Here is a 26,404-nt window from a genome sequence, read left to right as displayed (position 1 = left end):
GGTGAGGACAATTAGCCAGTGGAACGACTTGCCACCAGAGGTTGTGAGTGCTGCAACAATGAAGGTTTTAAAGAAGAGATTGGACAACTGTTTGTCTGTTAGGTATAAGGACACACACTTTTTAAAAGTATTCCGAGAAAAATAGGAAGGAAGGGACATTTTTTACTGTTTCATCCCATAGGCCAGGGGTGTCCAAACTTGGGAACTTTAAGACTTGTGGACTTCAATTCCCAGAATTCCCCAGCCAGCCATGCTGGCTGGGGAATTCTGGGAGTTGAAGTCCACAAGTCTTAAAGTTCCCAAGTTTGGACACCCCTGGCCTAGGTTGACTCTGCTTGTCAGAAGGTCGTAAAAGGGCTTCACCACACACACACACACACACACACACACACACACACACACACATCGGGACAGTGCAAGTGCCCGAATTTTAATCACGTTTTCACACGAGAATGCTGCGATTCTCGTGTGAAAAGCGGTCATAACTCACCAAATGAACGTTTGTAACCCCTGCATTAAGAAAATTTATATAGCTGCCCAAGTCACTCATGTTTTGACTCTGGGCAGCTTACAAAGCATAACATTGGATGTTGGGGGCGGGGGGGGGAAATTACGACAGTTTAAAAAGTTTTTAAAAGTCAGTGGTGGGATTCAAAAATTTTTTTACTACCGGTTCTGTGGGTGTGGCAGGGGACGGTTACTGTAAAATCCCCATTCCCTCCCCATCGGCTGGGACTCGGGAGGCAGAGAATAGATGGGGAGGGCCCAGTCAGAGGTGGTATTTACTCAAAGTTTCCACTAGCGGTTCTCCAGAACTGGTCGGATCCTGCTGAATACCATCTCTGGTCTAGCTGGATCACCTGAGATCCTGTTCTACATAGGAGCACGAGTGAAGAATAACAGTCCAGACAACTATGTCTAGTTTAATAGAAAGAAGGAGTAAGGGAGACATGATAGCATCTTCCAATATCTCAGGGGTTGCCACAAAGAAGAGGGAGTCGAGCTATTCCCCAAAGCACCTGAGGGCAGAACAAGAAGCAATGGGTGGAAACTAATCAAGGAGAGAAGGAACTTAGAACTGAGGAGAAATTTCCTGATAGTAAGAAGAATTAATCAGTGGAACAACTTGCCTCCAGAAGTTGTGAATGCTCCTACACTGGAAGTGGTTAAGAAGATGTTGGATAGCCATTTGTCTGAAACAGTATAGGGTTTCCTGCCTAGGCAGGGGGTTGGACTAGAAAACCTCCAAGGCCCCTTCCAACTCTGCTATTGTATTGTATTGTATTAACTAGATGGAAAACCATTACACAGGGGAACGAAATTGGACTGCCATTTGTCAGAAGTGGTGTAGGGTCTCCTGCTTGGGCGGGGGGGGGGGGGGTTGGACTAGATGACCTACAAGGTCCCTTCCAACTCTGGTAATCTGTAATTTGTAAAATCTTAAATTGGGGTTTGTGAGTATCTTTTGAGACAAAAATCAGTTGGCAAAACATTGATGTGACTTAAGAGTGGGTATTTAGATACGTTTGCTCCTGGGGAGGAACGCTATGGCAAATCTAGACAGCATCCTAAAAAGCAGAGACATCACCCTGCCAACAAAAGTGCATATAGTCAAGGCTGTGGTTTCCCCAGTTGCAATGGATAGCTATGAAAGTTGGACCATAAGGAAGGCTGAGCGCCAAAGAACGGAGGCCTTTGAACTCTGGTGCTGGAGAAGACTCCTGCGAGTCCCTTGGACTGCAAGGCCATCCAACCGGTCAGTCCTAGAGGAGATCAACCCTGGCTGCTCTTTAGAAGGCCAGATCCTGAAGAGGAAACTCCAATACTTTGGCCCCCTAATAAGAAGGAAGGACTCCCTGGAGAAGAGCCTCATGATGGGAACGATGGAGGGCAAGAGAAGAAAGGGACGACAGAGAGTGAGATGGCTGGATGGAGTCACCAAAGCAGTTGGCGTGAGATTAAATGGACTCCAGAGATGGTAGAGGACAGGAAGGCCTTGAGGAACATTGTCCATGGTGTTGTGATGGGTCAGACACAACTTCGCAACAACTTAGGTGCCTCTACCTTCTTTCCCCAGCAGAAATACACCTGGCTACCTCCCTCCATTCCTGCTCACCTGGTTGCTCAAGACAGTGTCTGCAAGCTGTGTGTAAGATTTCTTTTCGTGCAGGTTGTGATTAACAATCCCACAGGGCTGAATTAACCCACAATATAGTTTGGAGGCTGAAGGGCTTAAGGTGAGGCTAACTTCGTCCGGCAAACCATCTTTCTTGTTGTTTTCTGAGCTCGGTTGTTTTCTTGCAGCCAGTCCTCATCACAACAGCCAACAACTTTGTGAAGGACAAAAAACTCTGGGGAAGTCATGACCATTGGGTAGAGCTTGGGACCAGCATGTAAGCTTTGATGCAACATCTAAGGAGGGAGATAAAGCGGCTTTGCAAAATATAATACATGGTATAGTAATCTATATAATTAGTAAATATGTTAATGTAAGTGACATCCATACGGAAACGCTGTGATGAGTGGAACTCTATGCTGTTGTTTTTAAGGTTGAAATATGTTTAATAAAAATTTAACTTTTTTTTAAAAAGAAGAAGAAACTTGGAACGAACTGTTGTAAGTCGAGGACTATCTGCACAGGGTCTCCTGCTTGAGCAAGGTGTGGGGGTGGGCTAGAAGATCTCTAGGGTCCCTTCCAAACTCTATTCTGAATGAAGCCTGAGGTGCCCCAGTCCTGGAGGCTTTCAAGAAGAGACTCGGAACGGACCGTTGTAAGTCGAGGACCGTCTGTACAGGGTCTCCTGCTTAAGCAAGGGGTGGAGGCGGGGTTGGACTAGACGACCAAGGTCCCACCCAAGCTCTATCCCCACTGAGCGTCTCTGGCGCAAAGCTTTCCCCCTTCGGAAGTTTTACTCGGCTTTTGAGCGCTTCGCCCGCGGAACTCCTGGCCGGATCGGCTTGGGAAACGCTCCGGGGCGGAATCCCCTTTTGCCAGCCGCGCAGCTCCCGGGCGGGTCAGGGCGGAGCGGGGGCGGCGTTGGAGAAGCGGCGGGGCAGCCAATCCAAGCGGCGGGGGCCGGCCGTGGAAAGGCAAGCGGCGATCCGCGGGTGCCCGCTTCGTTCTTGCAAGCCGGCGCTTCCATGGCCGGCCAGGGGCGCGAGGGCTCCGGGTCGTCCCCGGCGCTCCTTCTGGGGCTGCTGCTGCTGGCTTTGCCCCGGGGCGGCGGCGGTGCCGATCCCCGCCCTCCAGCCGCCCCGATGCGTTTCAACGTCAGCCTGGACAGCCCGCCGGAGCTCCGATGGGCCCCGGTCGCCCGGCACTTCGACCCCGCGTTCATGCGATCCGTCATCAGTCACGTCGTCGAGTGAGCGCTGGAGGCTGCGCGCGGATGGAGGCTTCTCCTGGGAGGAGGAGGAGGGAGAGGGGCGAGAGGGGCGAGAGGGGCGCCCTGGCTGGGTGGGAACGAGCTCCAAAGCCCCAAGCGGAGGAAGGGAAAGTGGGAGAAAGATTCTCTGTCTTTCTCTCTCTCTTTCTCTCTGTCTCTCTCCATGTCTCTTTCTGTGTCTGTCTTTCTCTGTGTGTCTCTTTCTGTCTCTCTCTCTCTCTCTCTTTCTCTCTTTCTCTCTCTATTCTTCTCTCTTTCTCTCTCTCTATCTGTCCCTCTCTCTCTTTCTGTCTCTCTTTCTCTGTCTCTCTCCATGTCTCTTTCTGTCTCTCTCTTTCTCTGTCTCTCTCTCTCTGTCCCTCTCTATCCTTCTCTCTCTCTCTCTCTCTCTCTGTCTCTCTCTCCCTCTCTCTGTCTCTCTTTTTGTCTCTCTTTCTGTGTCTCTCTCCATGTCTCTTTCTGTGTCTGCCTCTCTTTCTCTCTGTGTCTCTCTCTGTGTCTCTCTTTCTTTCTCTGTCTCTCTCTGTGTGTCTCTCTTTGTCTGTCTCTCTTTTTATCTCTCTCTGTCTTTCTTTCTCTGTCTGACTCTTTCTCTGTGTGCGTGTCTCTCTCTCTTTGTGTTTGTCTCTTTCTGTCTCTGTCTTTTTTTCTCTTTCTGTCTCTTTCTCTGTGTGTATGTGTCTCTCTTTCTCTGTCTGTCTGTCTCTCTCTCTCTCTCTCCCCTTTCTCTCTGTCTGTCTGTCTCTCTCTGTCTGTCTCTATCTCTCTTTCCCTGTGTCTCTTTGTGTCACTATCTCTCTGTCTATCTGTCTCTCTTTCTTTGTCTCTGTCGGTCTGTCTCTCTCTCTCTCTGTGTATGTATCTCTCTGTGTCTCTCTTTCCCTCCCTTGTCTTTGCTTCAGAGTGTTTGTATCCTGGCTTGGTCGCTGGTTTGCTAAGGGAGGGGTTCCCTTCTTGTCTTCAGAAGAAGGAGGAGGAGAGAAGCAACTTGGAATGCAGGGGAAACTTCCTAACAGGGAGAAAAATTGCATAGGGTTTCTTGCCTAAGCAGGGGGTTGGGCTAGAAGGCCTCCAAGGTCCCTTCCAACTCTGTTATTCTATTCTAATCAATTGGACAGCTTGTCTCCATAAGTTAAGGTGCTCCAACAAAGGATGCTTTTCAAAAGACACTGGACGGCCACTTGTCTGAAATGGGACTAAAGGGTCTCCTGCTTCAGCAGCGGGTTGGACTAGAAGACCTCCGAGGTCCCTTCCAGCTCTATTCTGGATAAAGTTGGGGGTGCCCTAATACTGGAGACTTTCAAGAAGAGACTGGACGGAGGGCCGTGTGCCTTGAATAGTATAGGGCGCTTGCTCCAGCAGGGGGTTGGACCGGATGACCTCCAAGGCCCCTTGCAATTCTGTTAAATGCTATGTTAGATCCTTCCCAAATAAGCAAAACTGTGAACCAGAAACTTACTTACCTCCTCCCTCCGTCTCTCTTTGTTTGTTTTTCCTCAAACTGGAACCAAGTTCACCTGAGCTGGGGCAAAGTACACATTTCTCCTGGCTCAGTGAACTTTAGAGACCTTCTCTAACCGGGGGTGGGGTGGGGGGAGAGGAGGAGAAGGAGGAGGAGGAGGAGGAGAAAGAGATTAGAGTAACCTTCCATTTCCTGGCAGAAATATTGTAAGGGATTAAATGGGACGAATGTTGGGTTGCTTAAAGGGTGGCTCAGCGGCTAAGAGGCTGAGCTTGTCAATCAGAAAGGTCGGCGGTTCAAATCCCTAGCGCCACATAACAGAGTGAGCTCCCGTGACTCGTCCCAGCTTCTGCCAACCTAGCAGTTCGAAAGCACGTAAAAAATGCAAGTAGAAAAATAGGAACCACCTTTGGTGGGAAGGGAACAGCGTTCCGTGCGCCTTCAGTGTTTAGTCATGCCGGTCACATGACCACAGAGACATCTTTAGACAGCGCTGGCTCTTCTGCTTTGAAATGGAGATGAGCACCGCCCCCTAGAGTCGGGAACGACTAGCACATATGCGCGAGGGGAACTTTTAGCTTTACCTGGGTTGTTTTTGTGGCTCGGTTTCCTGCTTTCGCTAGCAATTTCAGGTAGTCCTGGACATATGGCCACGCGTGGGATCAGAATTTCCGATACAAAGTGAGGTGATTGTTAAGTGAATTACTCCGTTGTGAAAGAGAACCTGGCTTCTTTCTTATCGAGGCTTCCTGGGATGATCATAGGTTGCACCTTTGGGACAAGGGACCTCAGAGGTCTTCTAGTCCAACCCCCTGCTCAAGCAGGAAATCCTATACCCATGATGGCGAACCTATGGCACGGGTGCCACAGGGGGCACACAGAGCCCTCTTTGCGGGCACACGAGCCGTCGCCCCAGCTCAGCCCCACTGCACAGGCACGCATGCCTCCTGCCACCCAGCTGTTTTTCGGGTCTCTACCACCCATGCGCGAAGGGTGGGGCACATGCGGGAGAGGTGCGCGCATGCACAGGGAAGAGTGCATGCATGCGTGGGCTGGAGGTCCCCCTGCAGCCCGTTTTTGATCCCAGGAGGCTGCAGGGAGACCTACTAGACCCAAAACAGGGGCTGGGGAGGTCGCATGTGTATACGCGGGGGGGAGCGGTCTGCACGTATGTGAGGGGAGGGGGGGTCATGCTTACATGTACAATCAACAAGGAGGATTAGGGGACTGGAGACTAAAACATATGAAGAACGGTTGCAGGAACTGGGTATGTTTAGCTTAAGAGAAAGAAGGACTAGGGGAGACATGATAGCAGTGTTCCAATATCTCAGGGGTTGCCACAAAGAAGAGGGAGTCAAACTATTCTCCAAAGCACCTGAGGGTAGAACAAGAAGCAATGGGTGGAAACTAATCAAGGAGAGAAGCAACTTAGAACTGAGGAGAAATTTCCTGACAGTTAGAACAATTAATCAGTGGAACAGCTTGCCTCCAGAAGTTGTGAATGCTCCAACATTGGAATTCTTTAAGAAGATGTTGGATAGCCATTTGTCTGAAATGGTATAGGGTTTCCTGCCTAGGCAGGGGGTTGGACTAGAAGATCTCCAAGGCCCCTTCCAACTCTGCTATTGTATTGTATGGTATAAATCAGGAGGTGGGGCACACGGGGGATCTCGCGTGCATTGCATTATGGGTGCGGGCGCACACAGGCACTGTCGTACGGGCGCGCATGCACTTTCAGCCCACGACAACAAAAAGGTTAGCTATCCCTGACTTACACCATTCCGGATGAATGGATATCCAGTCTCTTCTTAAAAACCCCCAGTGTTGGGGCACTCACAACTTCCGGGGGCCAGCCGTTCCCCTGGGTACGAAAGGTACGTAGAATAAAACAGGTTAATGATGCTACGTATGACCCAATGGCTGCCTTTTCTTCCAGCTCTGTCATCCCCAAATGGGTGCATGCCATTATTCGACCTATCGCAGAAGAAATAGAAAACTACATCCCCCAGCCTTATGAAGGAGAGATCCGGGGACTTTCCAAAATCTTCGGGGTTAACGTTGGTGATGGGGTCCTGCTGAACCTGGCCTACGAATTCACGGCGTGAGTGTTGCGATGCTTTTTGTGAACCTCAGGAATGGAGGCAGGTGTGTGGTGTTCTGAGCTAGGCTTCCCCAAAAAGCACGAGGCAGAATCCTGGTCCCGACCAACCCCCTTTTATTAAACACCTGTGAATTCCTCCCATTCGCATTCAGCCAAGTCCTGGCAAGCAGTCTTTCAAAGGTGAATTTATGACCACAGACCTTATCGATCTTGGAAAGCTGCCATGTAAATATTGCCCAAATGAGGTGCTGTGCAAGGAAAGGCTGGGCACAGAGTCTCTGATATTCAGGGACAGATCTTCACACTCCTGAAACGAATCTAATGACTGAATTGTTTCCTGTGAAAGCCCACTCCCCTTTCGCTCCTCTTTTATTTCTTCTGGGAGGGGCCATTCATCGTCCACCTGTGGCCTTACTCCCAAGTCGACCCCCTGTTCTTTAGCTGTTCCCTTCGTCTGGCAACTCTGCGCATGCGCACACTGGGAACAGGCTCCAGCTGTTCGTCTGCCCCACTGATGTCTGCCTCTGAAGGTAGCTGATAACTGGCATACGGCTCTGGCCCCCTCTCTGCCCAATTTTTTTGTTTTAGCACAAGTCTACCACATATGATAAAATGTGCCCATTTTTTTTGTTTTAGCACAAGTCTACCATATATGAGAAAATGTGCCCAATTTCTTTTTTAGCACAAGTCCACCACATGTGAGAAAATGTTCCCAATTTCTTTTTTAGCACAAGTCCACCACATGTGAGAAAATGTTCCCAATTTTTTTTGTTTTAGCAAAAGTCCACCACATGTGATAAAATGTGCCCGTCTTTTGATTACATTTCCAGCATTTGCTAGACATGTTTTTGAAACATTTTAGCTAACCTAGCAGGTGGTAAATGCCATCTATAAAACATTTCATATAAATGTTCTTTCTAAGAAGTTGCCATTGTTAATCCGTAGTTCCTTTCTGAAGTTTAGGCTCTTCTAACGGAGCTGCTGCTCTTATTTCTCTCACAGTTTCTGCACCAGTATTGTTGCTCAAGACAAACAAGGAAATATATATCACGGTCGGAATATGGACTATGACTTTGGAAGTTATTTAAGCAAGATCACCATTGATGTGGATTTCGTCAAGGATGGGCAGGTACAAAAAGAGCCTGGCAGGCATTAAAAATTAAAAATTTTCTCGGCAGCAACGTAGGAAACGTTTTAAGGTACAAATAATCCTCGACTTATGGCCATAATTTATGTTGTTAAGCAAAGCAGCTGTTAAGAGGGGTTGCACCCAATTTTACAACGTTCTTGCCACAGTTGTTAAGAGAATCACTGCAGTTGTTAAATGGATCATGAGGTCCTTAAGCGAATCCAGCTTCCCCCATTGACTACGCTTGTCGGAAGCCGGCTGGGATGGTCGCAAGTGGCGATCACGTGACACGGTCATAGCGCAACTGTCATAAATACATGTCAAGCGGCCAAATTTTGATCACATGCGATGCTCATAAGTGCGAGAACTGGTTGAAAGCCATTTTTTCAGCCCCGTTGTAATTTCAAGTGGTAGCTAAGTGAATGGTAATTTCAAGTGGTAGCTAAGTGAATGGTAACTATACATGCCTTTAGTAGCCAAACTATGTATCGTCGGTAAATCAAGCGTATTGCAAACATTTGCTTTCCAGGATCTCTCTACCCAACTTTTATAAATATAACCAGTGGTGGGATTCAAATGTGGAGGGAAGTATGCAGTGGAGTACCCCAAGGCTCTGTTTTGGGCCCAGTACTCTTCAACATCTTCATCAATGATTTGGATGAGGGAATAAATGGGGAACTCATCAAATTTGCAGATGACACCAAGCTGGCAGGAATAGCCAACACTCCAGAAGATAGGCTTAAGATACAGAAGGATCTTGACAAACTTGAACATTGGGCACTATCTAATAAAATGAAATTCAGTGGTGAAAAAAGTAAGGTTCTACATTTAGGCAAGAAAAACAAAATGCACAGGTACAGTATAAGTGGTACCTCACTCAATAGTAGTAACTATGAAAGGGGTCTTGGAGTCCTGGTGGAGAACCACTTAAATGTGAGCCAACCGATTGCAGCAGCTGCCAAAAAAGCCAACACAGTTCTAGGCTGCATCAACAGAGGGATAGAATCAAGATCACGTGAAGTGTTGACACCACTTTATAATGCCTTGGTAAGGCCACACTTGGAATACTGCATTCAGTTTTGGTCGCCACGATGTAAAAAAGATGTGGAGACTCTAGAAAGAGTGCAGAGAAGAGCAACAAAGATGATTAGGGGACTGGAGACTAAAACATAGGAAGAACGGTTGCAGGAAGTGAGTATGTCTAGTTTAATAGAAAGAAGGACTAGGGGAGACATGATAACAGTCTTCCAATATCTCAGGGGTTGCCACAAAGAAGAGGGAGTCAAACTATTCTCCAAGGCACCTGAGGGCAGGACAAGAAGCAATGGGTGGAAACTAATCAAGGAGAGAAGCATCTTAGAACTGAGGAGAAATTTCCTGACAGTTAGAACAATTAATCAGTGGAACACAAGTTGCCTACGGAAGTTGTGAATGCCCCAACACTGGAAGTCTTTAAGAAGATGTTGGATAGCCATTTGTCTGAAACGGTATAGGGTTTCCTGCCTAGGCAGGGGGTTGGACTAGAAGACCTCCAAGATCCCTTCCAACTCTGCTATTGTATATTGTAAATAATTTAACAACCGGTTCTCTGCTCTAATAACCAGCTGGGTGGGGGGGGGCTCGGTAGTCATGTGACTGGGTGGGCGTGGCCAACTCAACATCATTCAGGTCGATGGGCGCTTCGCCTTAGCTGTTACAATGTAATAAGGGTTAACCGGAGAGGCAGTTTCTGTAAGCAGGGCAATAAAGATTAGGCTAGAAACTACACCAGAATGTTTCCTTCCTGCCTTCCTTACAAGATTAGCCTTGTAAAGTGAAAAAATAAATAAATTGAGTTTTCTTCCAACAACCGGTGCTCCGAACTGATTATAAAGTTAAGAAGAGGCTCTCCCAAATAGGTGCAAACTGGCTGAATCCCACCACTGACATAAACATCCATAATTTGATGATTAAAAATAAACACCATGTTCCAAAGTTTTTTTTTAATTAATGTATTTCTTTTAAAGGAAAAATGAGAGAAAAACAAATGCATTAAATTACAAAATACAGATATCGTGTGGAAAAGATTGCTGAGTAGTATAAGATAAAGTTAGTAGAAAATGCAAATTATTTCACTGGAACAGACCTCTCCCTTTTATATTGGTGTGTCATTTTTATTGTATGTAAGTCGTCAAAAATATTTTTTTATATATGGTTGGGTAGACATATTGTACGTTAAATGATAAATACACTAACTATTTGACTTTGGGTTAGAACAAATGCGAAGATTGTTTTGCGAAGGGGTTGAAACTGTTGTGAAACTATATTTGCTCTAACCCCAAGTCATTTAGCAAGGTGGCACACTTTCACAATTCTTATATTTAACTTATTATATAATCACATTGTAGAAACCAAGAGACCTCTGTAAGGATTAGAGCGAGGCCCTGTAATCATGTGATTTTCTATTCTTATACTATGCCACAAATCAGATGAACCTTGAAGTTTCCAACTTGCATTTTTGTTTTCTGTCAACTCTGCAGCTGACACCTTTTGCGGTGAAATTTAAACAAGCTAATTTAACAGAAGGATAGAACCAAGATCACATGACATGTTACTGCGGCTTCATAAAGCCTTAGTAAGATCACACTTAAGAATACTGCATCCAGTTTAAATCACCATATTATTTTTTTTAAAAAAGATGTGGAGACTCTGGAAAGAGTGCAGAGAAGAGCAACGAAGATGATTAGGGGGCTGGAGGTTAAAACATATGAAGAACGGTTGCAGGTATTGGGTACGTCTAGTTTAATGAAAAGAAGGACTAGGGGAGACATGATAGCAGTCTTCCAATATCTCAGGGGTTGCCACAAAGAAGAGGGAGTCAAAGTATTCTCCAAAGCTCCAAAGAAGGCAAGACAGGAAACAATGGGTGAAAATTAATCAAGGAGAGAAGCAACTTAGAACTAAAGAGAAATTTCCTGACAGTTAAAACAATTAATCAGTGGAACAACTTGCCTCCAGAGATTGTGAATGCTCCAACACTGGAAGTTTTTAAGAAAATGCTGGATATCCATTTGTCTGAAGTGGTGTAGGGTTTCCTGCCTAAGCAGAGGGTTGGACTAGAAGACCTCCAAGGCCCCTTCCAACTCTGCTATTGTATTGTTTAGGTGTACCTAAACCTAAACCTATTCGTATTTAATTCTGGGTGCTCCATCACCGGACAGCCATTTGTCTGGAATGGTATATAGGGTCTCCTGCTTAAGAGGGGGTTGGACTAGAAGACCTCCAAGGCCCCTTCCAACTCTGTGATTCTGTCCATTTCCCTTCTCGGTTTGGGAGGCAAGCTTTTAAAATAATACATCTGGTGAACTTTGGTTCCACTTCTCGATAATGCGGCAAGCAGCACCTGCTGGAAAACAAGAGAGGAAAAAGACCGAGGGATATAAATAATAAAAATAATAACCAGAGACCAACTTTGCACTGAATTGGTTTGAGGAAGAACTCAGCAGCTGTAGAAATTTTGCTTCCTCAATTTTGTTCCTCTTTCTTTTTTGCTGTAGTGAGCAATTTGCAAATGACCTTTTCCCTGCATCCCTAAAGCATTTTCACTCTTACTCTAGGTTTAAGTCAAGACTTGGGGGAGTCTTATGAAATGACTCACACCTTCCCTGGCCTGTTTAGTGTTTTGGAGAGAACTTAAGGTCAAAACCAATGAGGAATAAGTGCAGCTTCTCCTGTCCTTTAATTATTTCCAGGTAAAATTCAAAGGCACCACGTTCTTCGGCTACGTCGGTTTATGGACGGGGCAGAGTCCACACAAGTTTTCCATCTCTGGGAATGAACGAGGTCAGGCAAATTTTATTTTTACCCAGATAAGCTGCTTGTTCTCGGTGGTGGGCGGAGGGGGCGGCAGTGGCGAAATCTAAAATGTTTTACTACCGGTTCTGTGGGTGTGGCATGTTGGGTGTGGCTTGGTGGGGAGTCTTGGTGGGCTTGGTTGTGCAGTAACGTAACTGGGGGATGAAAAGACAGAAACTCACAATGTCCTGCTGGAGCAGGGTTAGACTAGATGACCTCTGGGTCCCTTCCAGCCCTGGATTGTCCTCTGAAGTTGCATCTAGTGTCAGGTTTGTAGTCCTTATTTCCTCTCCTTTTTCCCTCCCTCCCTCCCTCCCTTTCTTTTTCCTTCCTTCCTTCCTTCCTTCCTTCCTTCCTTCCTTCCTTCTTTCTTTCTTTCTTTCTTTCTTTCACTCTTTCTTTCTTTCTTTGTTAGCACCCCTCACCGCCTCATTTTTGGCCTAGCCGGCCTCAGGGAAGCCTGCTGGGAGCAAAATTGGACACTTCCCCACCCCCCCACATTTCCTGTAGTTAAAAAAAATGCTTAAAAAGCAAAAGAAAAAAAAAACAACTTCCGAAGCTCAGCTAAACTTTGTTTAGTGTTTTTTTACTACCAGTTCAGGCAAACCAGCCCGAACCAGTAGCATTTCACCCTGGGGAGCAGCCACCAAGAACAACAGCGTTGCCCCTGCTAATCTCCTGGGGCTGCGGAGCTGCGTAGAAGATGCACAGCGGTTCTCACCCTGCTGTTTGCGGCTGGGATTCTGGAGGAGAGGTGCCTCCCACCCTCACCCGCCATTGAGAACAAGCTGCTGCTGCTGCTCTTCTGGGGCGCCCGAGCCAGCCAGGTAAGGTGCTCCAGACTGTGGATGCGCGTCGCCATAGACTGAAGTGCGCGCATGCGTCTTACCGCTTCGGCGAGCCTCCATAACGCTCAAGCTGCTCAGTGGAGCATTGCACAGGTGCTGTACGCGCCGTGCACGGAAGTGCCGAAGACTTAAAAGACCGGTAAGGAGCTTGGACAGGCGGGTGGGCCCTCCGGAGCACCGTACCGGAATGGTATCTGGTGATCCGGGCAGGCTCCGGTATGCCTGTACCGGGGCGTACCGCCTGCAACCCATCATTGGGCTGTGCAAGAAGCCCACTCGGGCAGAGAGGGAGGGAAGCCCCGACCCGCCGGTTCTGACTGACAGCTCTGCTCCCCTAGGAAGCAACCGCCGGGATCCCGTCTCCATGTCTTTGGGCACGCGAGCTGTTTTTCACATGCCCATGCGCGCCAGAAACTAGAAGACCATGTGGCCAGTAAGCATGGTCTGGTGCTCCTGGTGCTCTAGAACCTGGAAGAGCAACGGGCAATGGCTCCGCATGGCCAGAGAGATTGCTCTGCTTGCCACTTTTGGCACGGATGTCATAGGTTTGCCATCACGGGTGTAGGGTTTCCTGACTAAGCAGGAGGTTGGACTAGAAGACCTCCAAGGTCCCTTCCAACGCTGTTATTCTATATTTTAAAAGTCTGTAGAGATTCTTAGTCATACAGGTCATGGTTGTCCCAAAGGTGCTTTTTGAGGAGGCAACTCTACTATCTTATTTTTCCCGTTGAAGATGTTTCACTTCTCATTTCGCTTCTTCAGCTCTGACTGGATGTTGGAAGGATTGATACAGCTGGTCATTTGCCTCCTTTTAGAGCAGGGGTGTCCAAACTTGGGAACTTTAAGACTTGTGGACTTCAACTTCCAGAATTCCCCAGCCAGCCATTCTGGCTGGGGAATTCTGGGAGTTGAAGTCCACAAGTCTTAAAGTTCCCAAGTTTGGACACCCCTGTTTTAGAGGGTGGTTGAGGCTACTTGGAGGTTTATCTTTATCCTCAGGGTCACCTCAGTGGTGCAAATAGTTCCTGCAGTCTGTTTACAGTTTATATAAATTACTGTATTTTTCGGAGTATAAGACGCACCTTTTCCCCTCAAACAAGAGGCAGAAAATCTGGGTGTGTCTTATATACTGAATACAGCATTTTTTTGCCTCCCGAAGCCCCGCCCCCTTCACCAAAATGGCCATGCATTTCTTGTAGGAGGCTTTCAGAGAGCTCCTGGGGGCTGGGGAGGGCAGAAAGGAGCAAAACAATTTGCTCAATTTTGCCCTTCTCGGCCCCCAGGAGCACTCTATAAGCCTCCTAAAGGCTATGCATGCAATTTTCTTGGCAAACAATGGGGCCGTTTTCGCGAAAAATGGGCTGTTTTTTGCTGGTTTTTGCCCCACCCCGGGAGCATTCTGCAAGCCCCCCAAAGGCTATTCATGCCTTTTGTTAAAAAAATAAGGGTCCATTTTCGCGAAAAACAGGCCATTTTTGGGAGGTTTGCAGAGTGCAAAAACTTTTTTTTTCTCCTTTCGGAAAGCTCTTTAGTTAGAGTGATTGATGAGAATTAGATTGATCAAGTGCTGTGCCAGCAGAAACAAAATCTTAGGTGTTGCAGATTGTCAGCGATTTCCTTCTCCAGCACATGGATAAATACACCTGGAAACATCTACCTCCCTCCCTACTCTCTCTCTCTCCCTCCCTCCCTCCCTACTGTATTTCTCTCTCTCTCTCTCTCTCTCTCTCTCTCTCTCTCTCTCTCTCTCTCTCTCTCTCTCTCTCCCTCCCTCTATCTACCTACGTACCTACCTACCTACTCTCTCTCTCTCTCTACCTACCTATCTACTGTATTTCTCTCCCCCCCTCTCTCTTTCTCTCTATCCCTCTACCTACCAACCTACCTACTCTGTCTCTCTTCCTACCTACTGTATTTCTCTCTCTATTTCTCTCTCTCTCTCTCCCTACCTACCTACTGTGTTTCTCTCTCTCTCTATTTCTCTCTATATATATCCCTTTGCCTACCTACCTAACTACTCTCCCTCCCTCCCTACTGTAAATCTCTCTCTTTCTCTCTCTCTCTATCCCTCTATCTACCTACCTACTTTTTTAAAAAAATTCCCTCTTCAAAATCTTGATGCATCTTATACTCCAGTGCGTCTTATACTCCGAAAAATGCGGTATGTTTAAATTCTGTTTTGCAGATGTTGGCGCCTGGTGGGAGAATGCCATCGCAGCCTTTTTGGCTCGATACAGTCCAGCCAGCTGGCTTATCAGAACTGTACGTAATTTTTTTTTTTTAAATATGCAGGTAGTCCTCGATTTACAACCACAACGGAGCCCAAAATTTCTGTGGCTAAGCGAGACATTTGTGAAGCCTTTCTTTCGTCTGTTGGTTAAGGTCGATGAAGGGAAATTGCTGCACTTGTCAGATTAGCGAAATGGTTGTTAAGCGAATCAGGCTTCCCCACTGACTTTGCTTATCAGAAGGTCATCAAAAGGGGATCATTGTTCCATGACAATTATTGCTTCCATTATAATTATTGCACAGAGTCTTTGAGATTCACGGACAGATCTTTACACTCCTGAAGCGAATCTAACAACCGAACGAACAAATCGTTTCCTGCAAAAGCCCACTCCCCTTTCGCTCCCCTTTTATTTCCTATGGGAGGGGCCAATCACCTTCCACCTATGACTTTACTCCCAAGTCTACCCCGATGTTGTTCTTTTCTTCTGGCAGCTCTGCGCTTGTGCGCACTGGGAACAGGCTCTGCCTCCCTGCTGTCTACCTCCATAGGCACCTGATCACTGTCAGACGACCTTGGCCCTATCTCTGCCTCTGACACAGAGCCCTCATCAGAGCCTTCCCCAGCCTCCCGGACTGACCCATGCTCCTCCCCAACCTCCTCACTGTCCGAATCTGCTGCCGGCTCCGTTGGCCGCTGGCGGGCCACAACAGAGTTTGACACCCCTGCTCTACAGTCTGGCTAACAGAATTTTATCCAAACTTAGGAATAATTCATGAAATCTTTTCTTGTAGGTTCTAAGTGAAGCAGATGACTTTGAAACGGCTTTCTATATGCTCGCCAAGATACCTATTATAGCAGATGTTTATTATATCATTGGTGGGTCAACACCCAAACAAGGGGCGGTAATTACAAGGAAAAGAAGAGGCCCGGTCGATATTTGGCCTTTGGATCCTTCAAATGGGGCGTAAGTTGCATAGAATCTGAATTTTATAAGTCAAAGGGCAAGCAATTTACCAATTGGTAAGGTTGATGGGAGCATAAATTTTTGATGCAAGCTGCCTAAGTTATCCCATGGTAAGATAAGCAGCAAATAAATTTAACAAATATGTAAGTGCTCCTTTATGGGGTTGGGGGGTTGTTTAATGAGGGCTGAGTGGTTAAAGATGCTGAGTTTGTCAGCTGGAAAGCGGACAGTCGGGGTTTGAAACCCAAGCGCCACGTGATGGGGTGAGCTCCCGTTACTTGCATCAGCGCCTTCCAACCTAGCAGTCTGAAAGCATGCAAATGCGAGCAGATAAATAGGTACCACTTTGGTGGGAAGGTACTAGAGTTCACTGCGCCTTGGAATATAGTCATTCTGGCGCCATGACCACAGAGATGTCTTTGGACAATTATTGCGCTCTTGGCTAAGAAACAGAGATATGAAACCTTTAAGCTTACCTTTAAATGCTTCTTTATGGCTTTGAACTGAGGTTTTTAGCAAAATAAAACAGACTAGTCTTGTGTGTTACTTAATGACACAAATCAAAAACTGAATAGCGAGAAATTGGGAGATGGTGAGCTCTGGTCTCTCCTTAGGCGTAAAAGTCCCTGGGGTGATTTTAGGTCAATCGCCAGGAGACTGTGAGTTCTAGTCCCACTTAGGCATGAAAGACGGCTGGGTGACTTTGGGCCAATCACCAGGAGACAGTAAATTCTAGTCCGACCCTAGGGGTGAAAGACAGCTGGGTGACTTTGGGCCAATCACCAGGAGACGGTGAGTTCTAGTCCCACCCTAGGGGTGAAAGATAGCTGGGTGACTTTGGGACAATCACCAGGAGACGGTGAGTTCTAGTCCCACCCTAGGGGTGAAAGACAGCTGGGTGACTTTGGGACAATCACCAGGAGACGGTGAGTTCTAGTCCCACCCTAGGGGTGAAAGACAGCTGGGTGACTTTGGGACAATCACCAGGAGACGGTGAGTTCTAGTCCCACCCTAGGGGTGAAAGACAGCTGGGTGACTTTGGGACAATCACCAGGAGACAGTGAGTTCTAGTCTCACCTTAGACGTGCAAGACAGCTGGGTGACTTTGGGCCAATCACCAGGAGACGGTGAGTTCTAGTCCCACCGTAGGCATGAAAGACAGCTGGGTGACTTTGGGCCAATCACCATGATACCATGAGGTCTAGTCTCACCTTAGACGTGCAAGACAGCTGGGTGACTTTGGGCCAATCACCAGGAGACTGTGAGTTCTAGTCCCGCCTTAGATGTGAAAGCCGCTGGGTGACTTTGGGCCAATCACCATGATACCATGAGGTCTAGTCCCGCCTTTGCCACAAGACACCAGTCACTTTCTCTCAGCCCAACCCACCTCACAAGGCTGTTGTTCTGGGGAAAACCAAAGGGAGCTCTGTTAGATATGATCTCTAACTTGAGTTATTTGTAAAAACAATAAAGGAGGAATACAAACAAATACATGTTCTAACATGGAAGCTTTTGAGTATATTTTCTGTTCCGAAGGTGGTACCGAGTGGAGACCAACTATGACCACTGGACCAACCCACCACCTTATGATGATCGAAGGTATGTTTTTCTGGAAAGGTACCCATATCAGGTTGCAGGTTTTTTGCCCAAATAAAATCAGCATTACAATATTACCTGCTTAAGCCTAAAATCTAGACTGCATCCTAAAAAGCAGAGACTTCACCCTGCCAACAAAAGTGCATATAGTCAAGGCTATGGTTTTCCCAGTTGCAATGGATGGCTGTGAAGGTTGGACCATAAGGAAGTCTTGAGCGCCAAAGAATTGAGGCCTTTGAACTCTGGTGCTGGAGAAGACTCCTGCGAGTCCCTGTGATCCAACCGGTCAGTCCTAGAGGAGATCAACCCTGGCTGCTCTTTAGAAGGCCGGATCCTGAAGAGGAAACTCAAATACTTTGGCCACCTAATGAGAAGGAAGGAATCCCTGGAGAAGAGCCTCATGCTGGGAACGATGGAGGGCAAAAGAAGAAGGGGACGACAGAGAAGGAGGTGGCTGGATGGAGTCACCGAAGCAGTTGGTGTGAGCTTAAATGATCTCCGGGTGATGGTAGAGGACAGGAAGTCCTGGAGGAATGTTGTCATTGGGATGGCGATGGGTCGGACACAACTTTGCAACTAACAACAATAAGGCCTGAGATCTCCTGTGCTGGGGTAAATATAATGGCCAAAATCTCAAAAAAGGTTTGGGATCAAAAGGGATCCCAAACAGGATTTGGAGAAGAGGACATAGCTGCCTTTAATGTCACGAGTAAAATCTGGGTGTACAAAGCAAACTTTTTAAAATTCAGGTTTGCACATTCTTGACTTGTGAAATCAGTTATATTGATCCACTAACGTTTTATTTTTATTCTGCAGAACCCCAGCTATTAAAGCACTAAACAGGACAGGACAGGAACATATCAATCTTAATTCCCTCTTTCAGGCAAGTTTAAATCATGCTCCTTTTTTCTGTTGTCAGTGGAGTAAGATGGATTCGCTTAATGGCCGTGCGATTCACCTAACAACATCAGTGATTTGCTTAATAATTGTGAAACAAAATAATTTTCATTTTTATTTTAGAATTATAAACCCAACCCCACATGCAAATTTACATATCAAGCTTTTTACCTATAAAAAGACATCAGTTGGACAGGGGTGTCAAACTCAATTTCATTCATTCATTGCCCGAGTTGTTAAATTAATCACTGCAGTTCTTAAGTTAGTAACATGGCTGTTAAGTGAATCTGGTTTGCAAGTGTGGAAAAACAGTCATAAGTCACTTTTATCAGTGCTGTTGTACTTCCAATGGCCACTAAATGAACTGTTGTAAGTTGAGGACTACCTGTGTAGCTGCATTGGTTAAACTTAGCTTAGTATATTTGGACTTTATTGGTATTCACTGTTCAAAAATCTAAATGCATGACCATCTTGTATTTTTTTTTTCCAGGTATTATCGACAAAACCAGTATTAAACAAGTAAGTGGTTGTTTTTTTAAGTAAAATGCATTCATTTTGGATTTTGTTCTGACCTACACTTCCCCAGCAGCACAGAACCGAGTACTTGTCCCGATAAACCCCTTTTATTTAATTTACAGTGAATTCCTCTCCAGCAAAGTCCCGGCCCATAGTCTTTCAAGATAGTTCACAATTACCGACCTTTATCAGGCTTGGTGAGTGGCCGGGCCGATATCGTTCAGACGCTGCAATACTTGGCAAGAATGCAGGAATGAACTAATTGTCTCCTGCAAACTCCACTCCCCTTTCGCTCCTCTTTTATTCCCTCTGGGAGGGACCATTCATCATCCACCTGTGGCCTTACTCCCAAGTCGATCCCTATTCTTTAGCGGTTCCCTTCGTCTGGCAGCTCTGCGCATGCGCACACTGAGAACAGGCTCCAGCTGTTCTTCTGCCTTACTGATGTCTGACTCTGAAGGCAGCTGATAACTGGCATACGGCCCTGGCCCCTTCTCTGCCTCCAACACAGAGCCCTTGTCCAAGCCTTCCCCAGATTGCAGGACTGGCCCAGGTTCCTCCCCAACCTCCTCACTGTCTGAATCTGCTGCCAACTCCGCTGGCCATTGGAGGGCCACAACAGATTTCACACAATCTTTTAAGGCAGTGGCCCCCAGCCTTTTGGGCACCAAGGACAGGTTGAGCACCAGGCTGAGCTCACACATCATGCAAAGGCTGAAATTGGCAAACACAGAGACTGCGGATAAATCTGATTTTTATTCTCTTCCATTTGGGCTGGATTGAAAATTTGAACTGCTCCCCTGGACTTCATTGTTGGTTTCTGTGTGGTTTTCTTTTTATCAGGCTCACCATTTATACCACTTTGATGAGTAACGCAGATCCAGACAAGTATCAGACTTTTATCAGGACCCAAGAATGAACATGTGTAAGTCCTGAGCGTTGTGATGCTGCTTCATTCCAAGTCTACTCTTCAAAAAATATTAATGAAGGCCTCCATCCTCACTTCTTTGTTTCCCCAAAGAAATAGCGAAAGAAGAGAGACCCACTGGCAGACGGCGGAGGACAGGGGTGTCAAACTCAAGGCCCAGGAGCCAGATCCGGCATACAGGATGCTTAGATCTGGCCCATGGGGCCGCCCTGGAAACAGTGGACTGGTCCACAGTGCCTCTGCCTGTGAAAATGGAGCTCCATTTTCACTGGCAGAGTGTTGCAGGAGGCCATTGCAGCCTAAAATGGAGCTCGAGCGCCTCTTTTCTCTGGCAGAGCCCTCGGGCCGCCACAGGTGCCCCGAACACTAGTGACATCGAGCTCGCCATGCCCACCCCGGCCATGCCCATTACACACACACACACACACACACACACACACACACACTGAGACCAAACACAACTCTGATGTGGCCCTTAATGAGATCGAGTTTGCGGCCCTCCTGAGCTCCATTTTCGCTGGCAGAGGGTTGCAGGAGGCCACTTCAACTGAAAACAGAGCTCGGGCGCCTCTTTTTTCTGGCAAAGCCCTCGGGCCACCACAGGTGCCCCCAACACTAGTGAGATCAAGCTGGCCATGCCCACCCTGACCACGCCCACTACACACACACACACACACACACACACACACACAGGCCAAACACAGCCCTGATGCGGCCCTCAATGAAATCGAGTTTGACACCCCTGCTGTAGGAGAAGAGCAGCAGTACTAGGGGTGGAATTAAGTGAGTCATCGGAATAGAAACTTTATGTTGCCACAAATGGTATAAACCAGTGGTGGGATTCAATTTTTTTTACTACCGATTCTGTGGGCGTGGCTTGGTGCGCGTGGCAGGGGAAGAATACTGCAAAATCTCCATTCCCTCCCGATCAGATGGGAGTCGGGAGGCAGAGAATAGATGGGGGCGGGGCCAGCCAGAGGTTGCATTTACTGGTTCTCCGAACTACTCAAAATTTCCGCTACCGGTTCTCCAGAACTGGGCAGAACCTGCTAAATACCCACCTCTGGGTCTAAGTGCAACCACTCTTGAATTCCGGCGACCTTTATCCGTTGTGAGATACTCCAATGGGTTTTTCCAGATTTGACAATAGAAGGCTTTCGTTTAATGTACTTCAAAACTACATTTTGAATTCAACAAACTTTAATAAACTTTATGTAAGCCACTCAAAGACTTTTAAAAATTTTTACGGTGGGTAGCATGCTATCAGATAAATGAATAATAATTAGAGATAGGAGAAGCATACTGCCAGTAAGTGACATGGCTGATTTTTTTTTCAATTAAAATATTTATTAAATATTCATTTTATCTCCCTTTTTTATCTTTTCTCTCTCTCTCCCTTGAACCAGAAAATGAAGGAATGAAAAACTTTGGAAATGCAAAGTCAGCAGCTGTGTTTATGAACTGCATATGCACAACAACTAATTGATGTATAGTATTTTCTGCAAAACTATCATTTTTTAACAGAAGAAAAAGGAATTTACTGCCTCCCAGCACTTACGGCTTAGAGAGTGGGCAATGGATATTGAAATAATAGACATGGGATAAGAGCCAACTAAGGGACTCAGTGACTCAGTGGCTAAGACACTGAGCTTGTCAATCTGAAAGAGTCTTAACTCTTCTGAGTCTTAGGAGACAATATTTCTAATCCCAGCTTTTATTGATTAAACATCATGTCCTATGGACTATTTTAGCCACTATTGCAAAAATCAGATTGCCCTGTGGCTATATGACATTGCCATGCCACAATTAGATATACCTTTATTTGAAGTTCCTAAAGAAAATGTATTGAAACCATAAAATATGTGTGGATCACATCAGGACTTGGATGGACAACCTTGGATCTATGTGTATTTCGCCAACGGCAAGATATACCTGTGGATATTTATGGGTGATTCGACTCTCCCATCTGTATGGAAAACTGCAAAAATGAGTTTGGACAATCTCTTAATTTCCAAGATGGACAAAGAGCTCCCTGCATTCCCAGCTTTGCAGAAGAGATCTTGAAATGTGGGTCCTTGATGCTCTCTTTTGAAAAGCAACTTTGGGACAACAGAGTCAGATGGGTTTAATTATTGGGTGGAGGCCAACAGCATTTTCCAGGGCTGTATGCTAGGCGAGGAAGGTAAATAACAGTATGGAGAACTCCCAGAAGCTACAGTTGGTGCAGAATGTAACAAGTGTTTATGGGTGTAACTTGGTACACCCATGTCATGCCTTTGCTTTATGAGTTTTTTGCTGGCTTCTGGGTGCAATTGAAGGTGCTGATTGCCACCGATACAGCCCATCATGCACGACGAGGCTAGGATATTTCTCTGCTTCTCTGATTGTCTCTATTTGGTAGGCTCTGTGTTGTCAGCGTGTGCACAGATCTATCCCATGTATCTACCTAGGAGCAAGTACCGCCAACAGTGGTTTGTATCAAATAGTGGTTTTTATCTACACTAGGAATGTAGGAATACTATACATACACATAGTACAAGCAGCATCTAAACAAATAGCAATTACAGCAGGGAAGAAATGCAAAGAACCAATGAACACTCTAACAGGGCCTCCTCTTACTACACAGGCTCTTAAAGGGATAACAGCCAAAGACCCTGCTGACCCATTCCCCTCTTTGCATCAGCTGGTCGGCTCTTAAATTATCACCTTGACATGTGTCCTGTCCGTTAAAAGTGTCCTCTTCTGAAACCCAGGAAGTATGCCTTTCTATCACTGTACCCACCCTTGGGAGCCCAAGATTAGGTTGGCCCCGACCCCAGTAGCTTTCAAACAACCCTGGAGAATTGACTCTTTCCCTAAATGTGGAAGTTGGAGTCAGAAAGGTTTTTATTGTTTGAGTCTTGTTATTATACATCTCTGCCTGACTTTGTATCTTCTTGATTGACCTCAAAATAGTCCTGCACACATTCCTTCTGATTGGACAGAAGTGTAGGAATCCAGGAAAGTTGAAGGTTGGAGACCACATGGGACGTTTAAATCTCACAGCTCATACACTTTAAAGAGAACCAGTTTGGTCTAGTGGTTAAGGCTCCAGGTAGAAACCAGGAGACCATGAGTTCTAGTCCTGCCTTGGACATGAAAGCCAACTGGGTGACTTTGGGCCAATCAAGAGGAGATGGTGACTTCTAGTCCCACCTTAAGCATGAAAGCCAGCTAAATGACTTTGAGCCAATCACTCTCTCGCAGCCCAACCAACCTCACAGGGTAGTTGTTATGGGGAAAATAGAAGGAGGAAGATGCATTAGATATTTTTGCTGCCTTGAGTTATTTGTAAAATAAAGGTGGGAGATACAGAGATAGATAGATAGATAGATAGATGATAGATAGATGATAGATAGATAGATAGATAGATGATAGATAGATAGATAGATAGATAGATAGATAGATAGATGATAGATACCGTATTTTTCGGAGTATAAGCCACACCTTTTCCCCTCAAAAAACAGGTTGAAAATCTGGGTGCGTCTTACACACTGAATACAGCATTTTTGGCCTCCCGAAACCCCACCCCTTCACCAAAATGGCTGTGCATAGCCTTTAGGAGGCTTTCAGAGTGCTCCTGGGGACTGGGGAGGGCAGAAATAAGTGACAAATGGGCCATTTGTTGCTCAAATTTGCCCCCTCCGCCCCCAGGAGCTCTCTATAAGCCTCCTAAAGGCTATGCAAGCAATTTTTTTAAAAAAATGGGCCCGTTTTCGCAAAAGCGGACCATTTTTGGGTGGTTTGCAGAGTGCAAAAACTTTTTTAAAAAATTTGCCTCTTCAAAACCTTGGTGCGTCTTATACTCCGAAAAATACGGTAGATACGGTGGTGGGATTCAGCCAGTTCGCACCTATTCAGGAGAGCCTCTTCTTAACTTTCTAAGCAGTTTGGAGAACCGGTTGTTGGAAGAAATCTCCTTTTGGTTTTTTTCCACTTTACAGGGCTAATCCTGTACGGAAGGCAGGAAGGAAACATTCTGGTGTAGTTTCTAGCCTCATCTTTATTGCCCTGCTTACAGAAACTGCCTCTCCGGTTAACCCTTATTACATTCTAACAGCTAAGGCGAAGCGCCCATCGACCTGAGTGATGTTGAGTTGACCACACCCACCCAGTCACGTGACTACCAAGCCACGCCTACCTAGCTGGTCATTAGGGCAGAGAACTGGTTGTTAAATTATTTGAATCCCACCACTGGATGGATGGATGGATGGATGGATGGATGGATGGATGGATGGACGGACAGGCAGGCAGGCAGAGGATAAAGATACACACACACACACAAAGACAATCCCTACAATTATGTGTCTTCCAGAAACCTGGTTGTTACTTAGGACAGAACTGCTCACTATAGCTGGTGGATGGCCTACTTTAGCAAATTCCCCTACATTATGTGTCATCTTTTACCTCAAGAGGTAATGCATACGGATAAGATACAAGTCCCATTAGAGGGTGAAAGAAGTACAGTAGGTATTTAACAAAGCCAATTATAACAACCGCATATTCTTTTAGACTTGACACTATTCCACCGGAGGTATTTTGTGGAATTATAAATGCTAACTTCATCCTGTTTTCGTGGCGCTGCTTCCTAAGGTCGAGATTTCGCACTTGTCCAAATTTGCTGATACAACCTCCACCTAATATAATCACTAATGAGGATCCTCTGATTAAACTCATATGTGATACGTTCTTAGTCATCTCCTTCCTCTCATAACTAATTGGTTATGACAGAATAAGCGATGTAAGCAGATCATTGGAAATTATGTAATAAATCTAACCAAAAAATACATCTGAAGAGATCTGGTTTTTTTCCCCAAAGAAATAAAACTTAATTTGACTGAGGAGAGTTGCATTGAAAGTGGCTTAGAGGTAGACCTCGTCTTACAACTGCTCACTTAAGTGACCGCTCGCGGTCACAACAGCACTGAAAAAAGTCAGTGGCGAAGCCATATTCATTTAACAACCATGTTCCTAACTTGACAAGTGCAGCGATCCGCTTAACAACCGCGTCAGGAAAGGTCGTAAAAATGGGGCAAAACTAATTTAATAACTCTCTTGCTTAGCAAGTGGGGCTCCCAAGGGGCTTTTTTAGGAGGCAACTGGACTTTCTTATTTTTCTTCGAAGACGTTTTGCTTCTCAACCAAGAAGCTTCCTCAGCTCTGACTGGATGGTGGGGAATGAAAGGATTTATATTCCTTGCAGACAGCTGGTCATTTGCATCCATTTAGAGGGTCGTTGAGGCCACTTGGAGGTTTGCGGTAGTCTGCAATTTTTCCTCTGGAAATCCATTCCTACTCCCACACCATTCAAAAGGTGTTCATCCCAAATTGTATAGCTAAAAGTCTATGGAGATTCTCAGTCTTCCAGGCAGAGGTGGTATTCAGCCAATTCTGACTGGTTCTGGAGAACCAGTAGCGGAAATTTTGAGTAGTTCGGAGAACCGGCAAATAGGCTGGCCTCGCCCTTGCTGCCTCCCAGCTGATCTTCTTTTGTTGAACACGAGAACAGGACTGGAAAGCAGGTTGGGGAGGAAATGGGATTTTGCAGTAACCTTCACCCAGGAGTGGGAAGGGAATGGGGATTTTACAATATCCTTCCCCTGCAAATCCAAGCCATGCCCACAGAACCGGTCGTAAAAAATATTTGAATCCCACCACTGCATCCAGGTCATAGTTGTCCCAAAGGTGGGAAACTTGTTCCACTAGACCAGGGGTGTCCAAACTTGGGAACTTTAAGACATGCTGGCTGGGGAATTCTGGGAGTTGAAGTCCACAAGTCTTAAAGTTCCCAAGTTTGGACACCCCTGCACTAGACATATATTTTGGGGTCAAACTTGTGGCTCATTTTTGTCTTCCCATTTATAGGATTCTGTAACAAGCTAGGATAATGTCAAAATGGCAACCTGTGCCATGGCATCCTTTGGCAACTGACAATATCAGGATCCTGCCAACTTCTTTCTCATCCTCAGCCACTTTATCTGGACTTCAATTCCCAGAATTCCCCAAGTAGCCAAGTGCCAACATCAAATATCCAATGTATGTTGGACGTGTAAAAATAAAGAAGGGACTTTTTACCATCTAGGGTGGACATGTGCAAAAAAACAAAATTGGATTATGACTCATATCTTAATGCAGAAAATACAGAAAATCCTGAAAACGGAGATAAAAATGAAATCACAACTTTTCCTCTCGGGTTTAATGGAAAAAGAACTGGAGAAAAAAAATGGAATTTTGTTAGTATGTTGACACTAAGCAAGGACTAGAGGGAGTTTTCACTCTCCCTAAGCGCTGGAGGTTTTCCTGAAGCCCTGCGAGGGCAAAAATGGCTTGTGCCAACCCGCCAGAAGGCTGAAAATCAGCTGGCCAGCGTGCGCATATGTGCCGGAGCTGAGAGCTGCTGTGCCAGCAAATATGGCCCCGTGTGCTACCTGTGGCACGCGTGCCATAGGTTCGCAATCACAGGTGTAGAATCCC

At 46.1% G+C, this 26,404-nt stretch overlaps 1 protein-coding gene across 1 annotated transcript; it reads left to right on the top strand.

Annotated features, from left to right (window-relative positions):
* Positions 1-2,992: 2,992 nt before the first annotated feature.
* On the top strand, positions 2,993-24,744 carry LOC309382333 (N-acylethanolamine-hydrolyzing acid amidase-like). The gene is made up of 11 exons (XM_081971837.1): positions 2,993-3,365; positions 6,785-6,949; positions 7,952-8,078; positions 11,810-11,900; positions 14,946-15,022; positions 15,782-15,954; positions 17,491-17,553; positions 18,367-18,433; positions 18,938-18,966; positions 19,807-19,888; positions 21,298-24,744. Exons 1-10 carry the CDS (start codon positions 3,142-3,144, stop codon positions 19,880-19,882), a joined length of 1,092 nt encoding a protein of 363 aa, XP_081827963.1. The 5' UTR covers positions 2,993-3,141; the 3' UTR covers positions 19,883-19,888; positions 21,298-24,744.
* The last annotated feature ends 1,660 nt before the right edge of the window (positions 24,745-26,404 follow it).

This window comes from Natrix helvetica (genome assembly GCF_964273705.1).
Source record: "Natrix helvetica genome assembly, contig: HAP1_SCAFFOLD_216, whole genome shotgun sequence".
Classification (NCBI taxonomy): domain Eukaryota; kingdom Metazoa; phylum Chordata; class Lepidosauria; order Squamata; family Natricidae; genus Natrix; species Natrix helvetica.
This window is presented reverse-complemented; position numbering and strand designations above follow the sequence as displayed.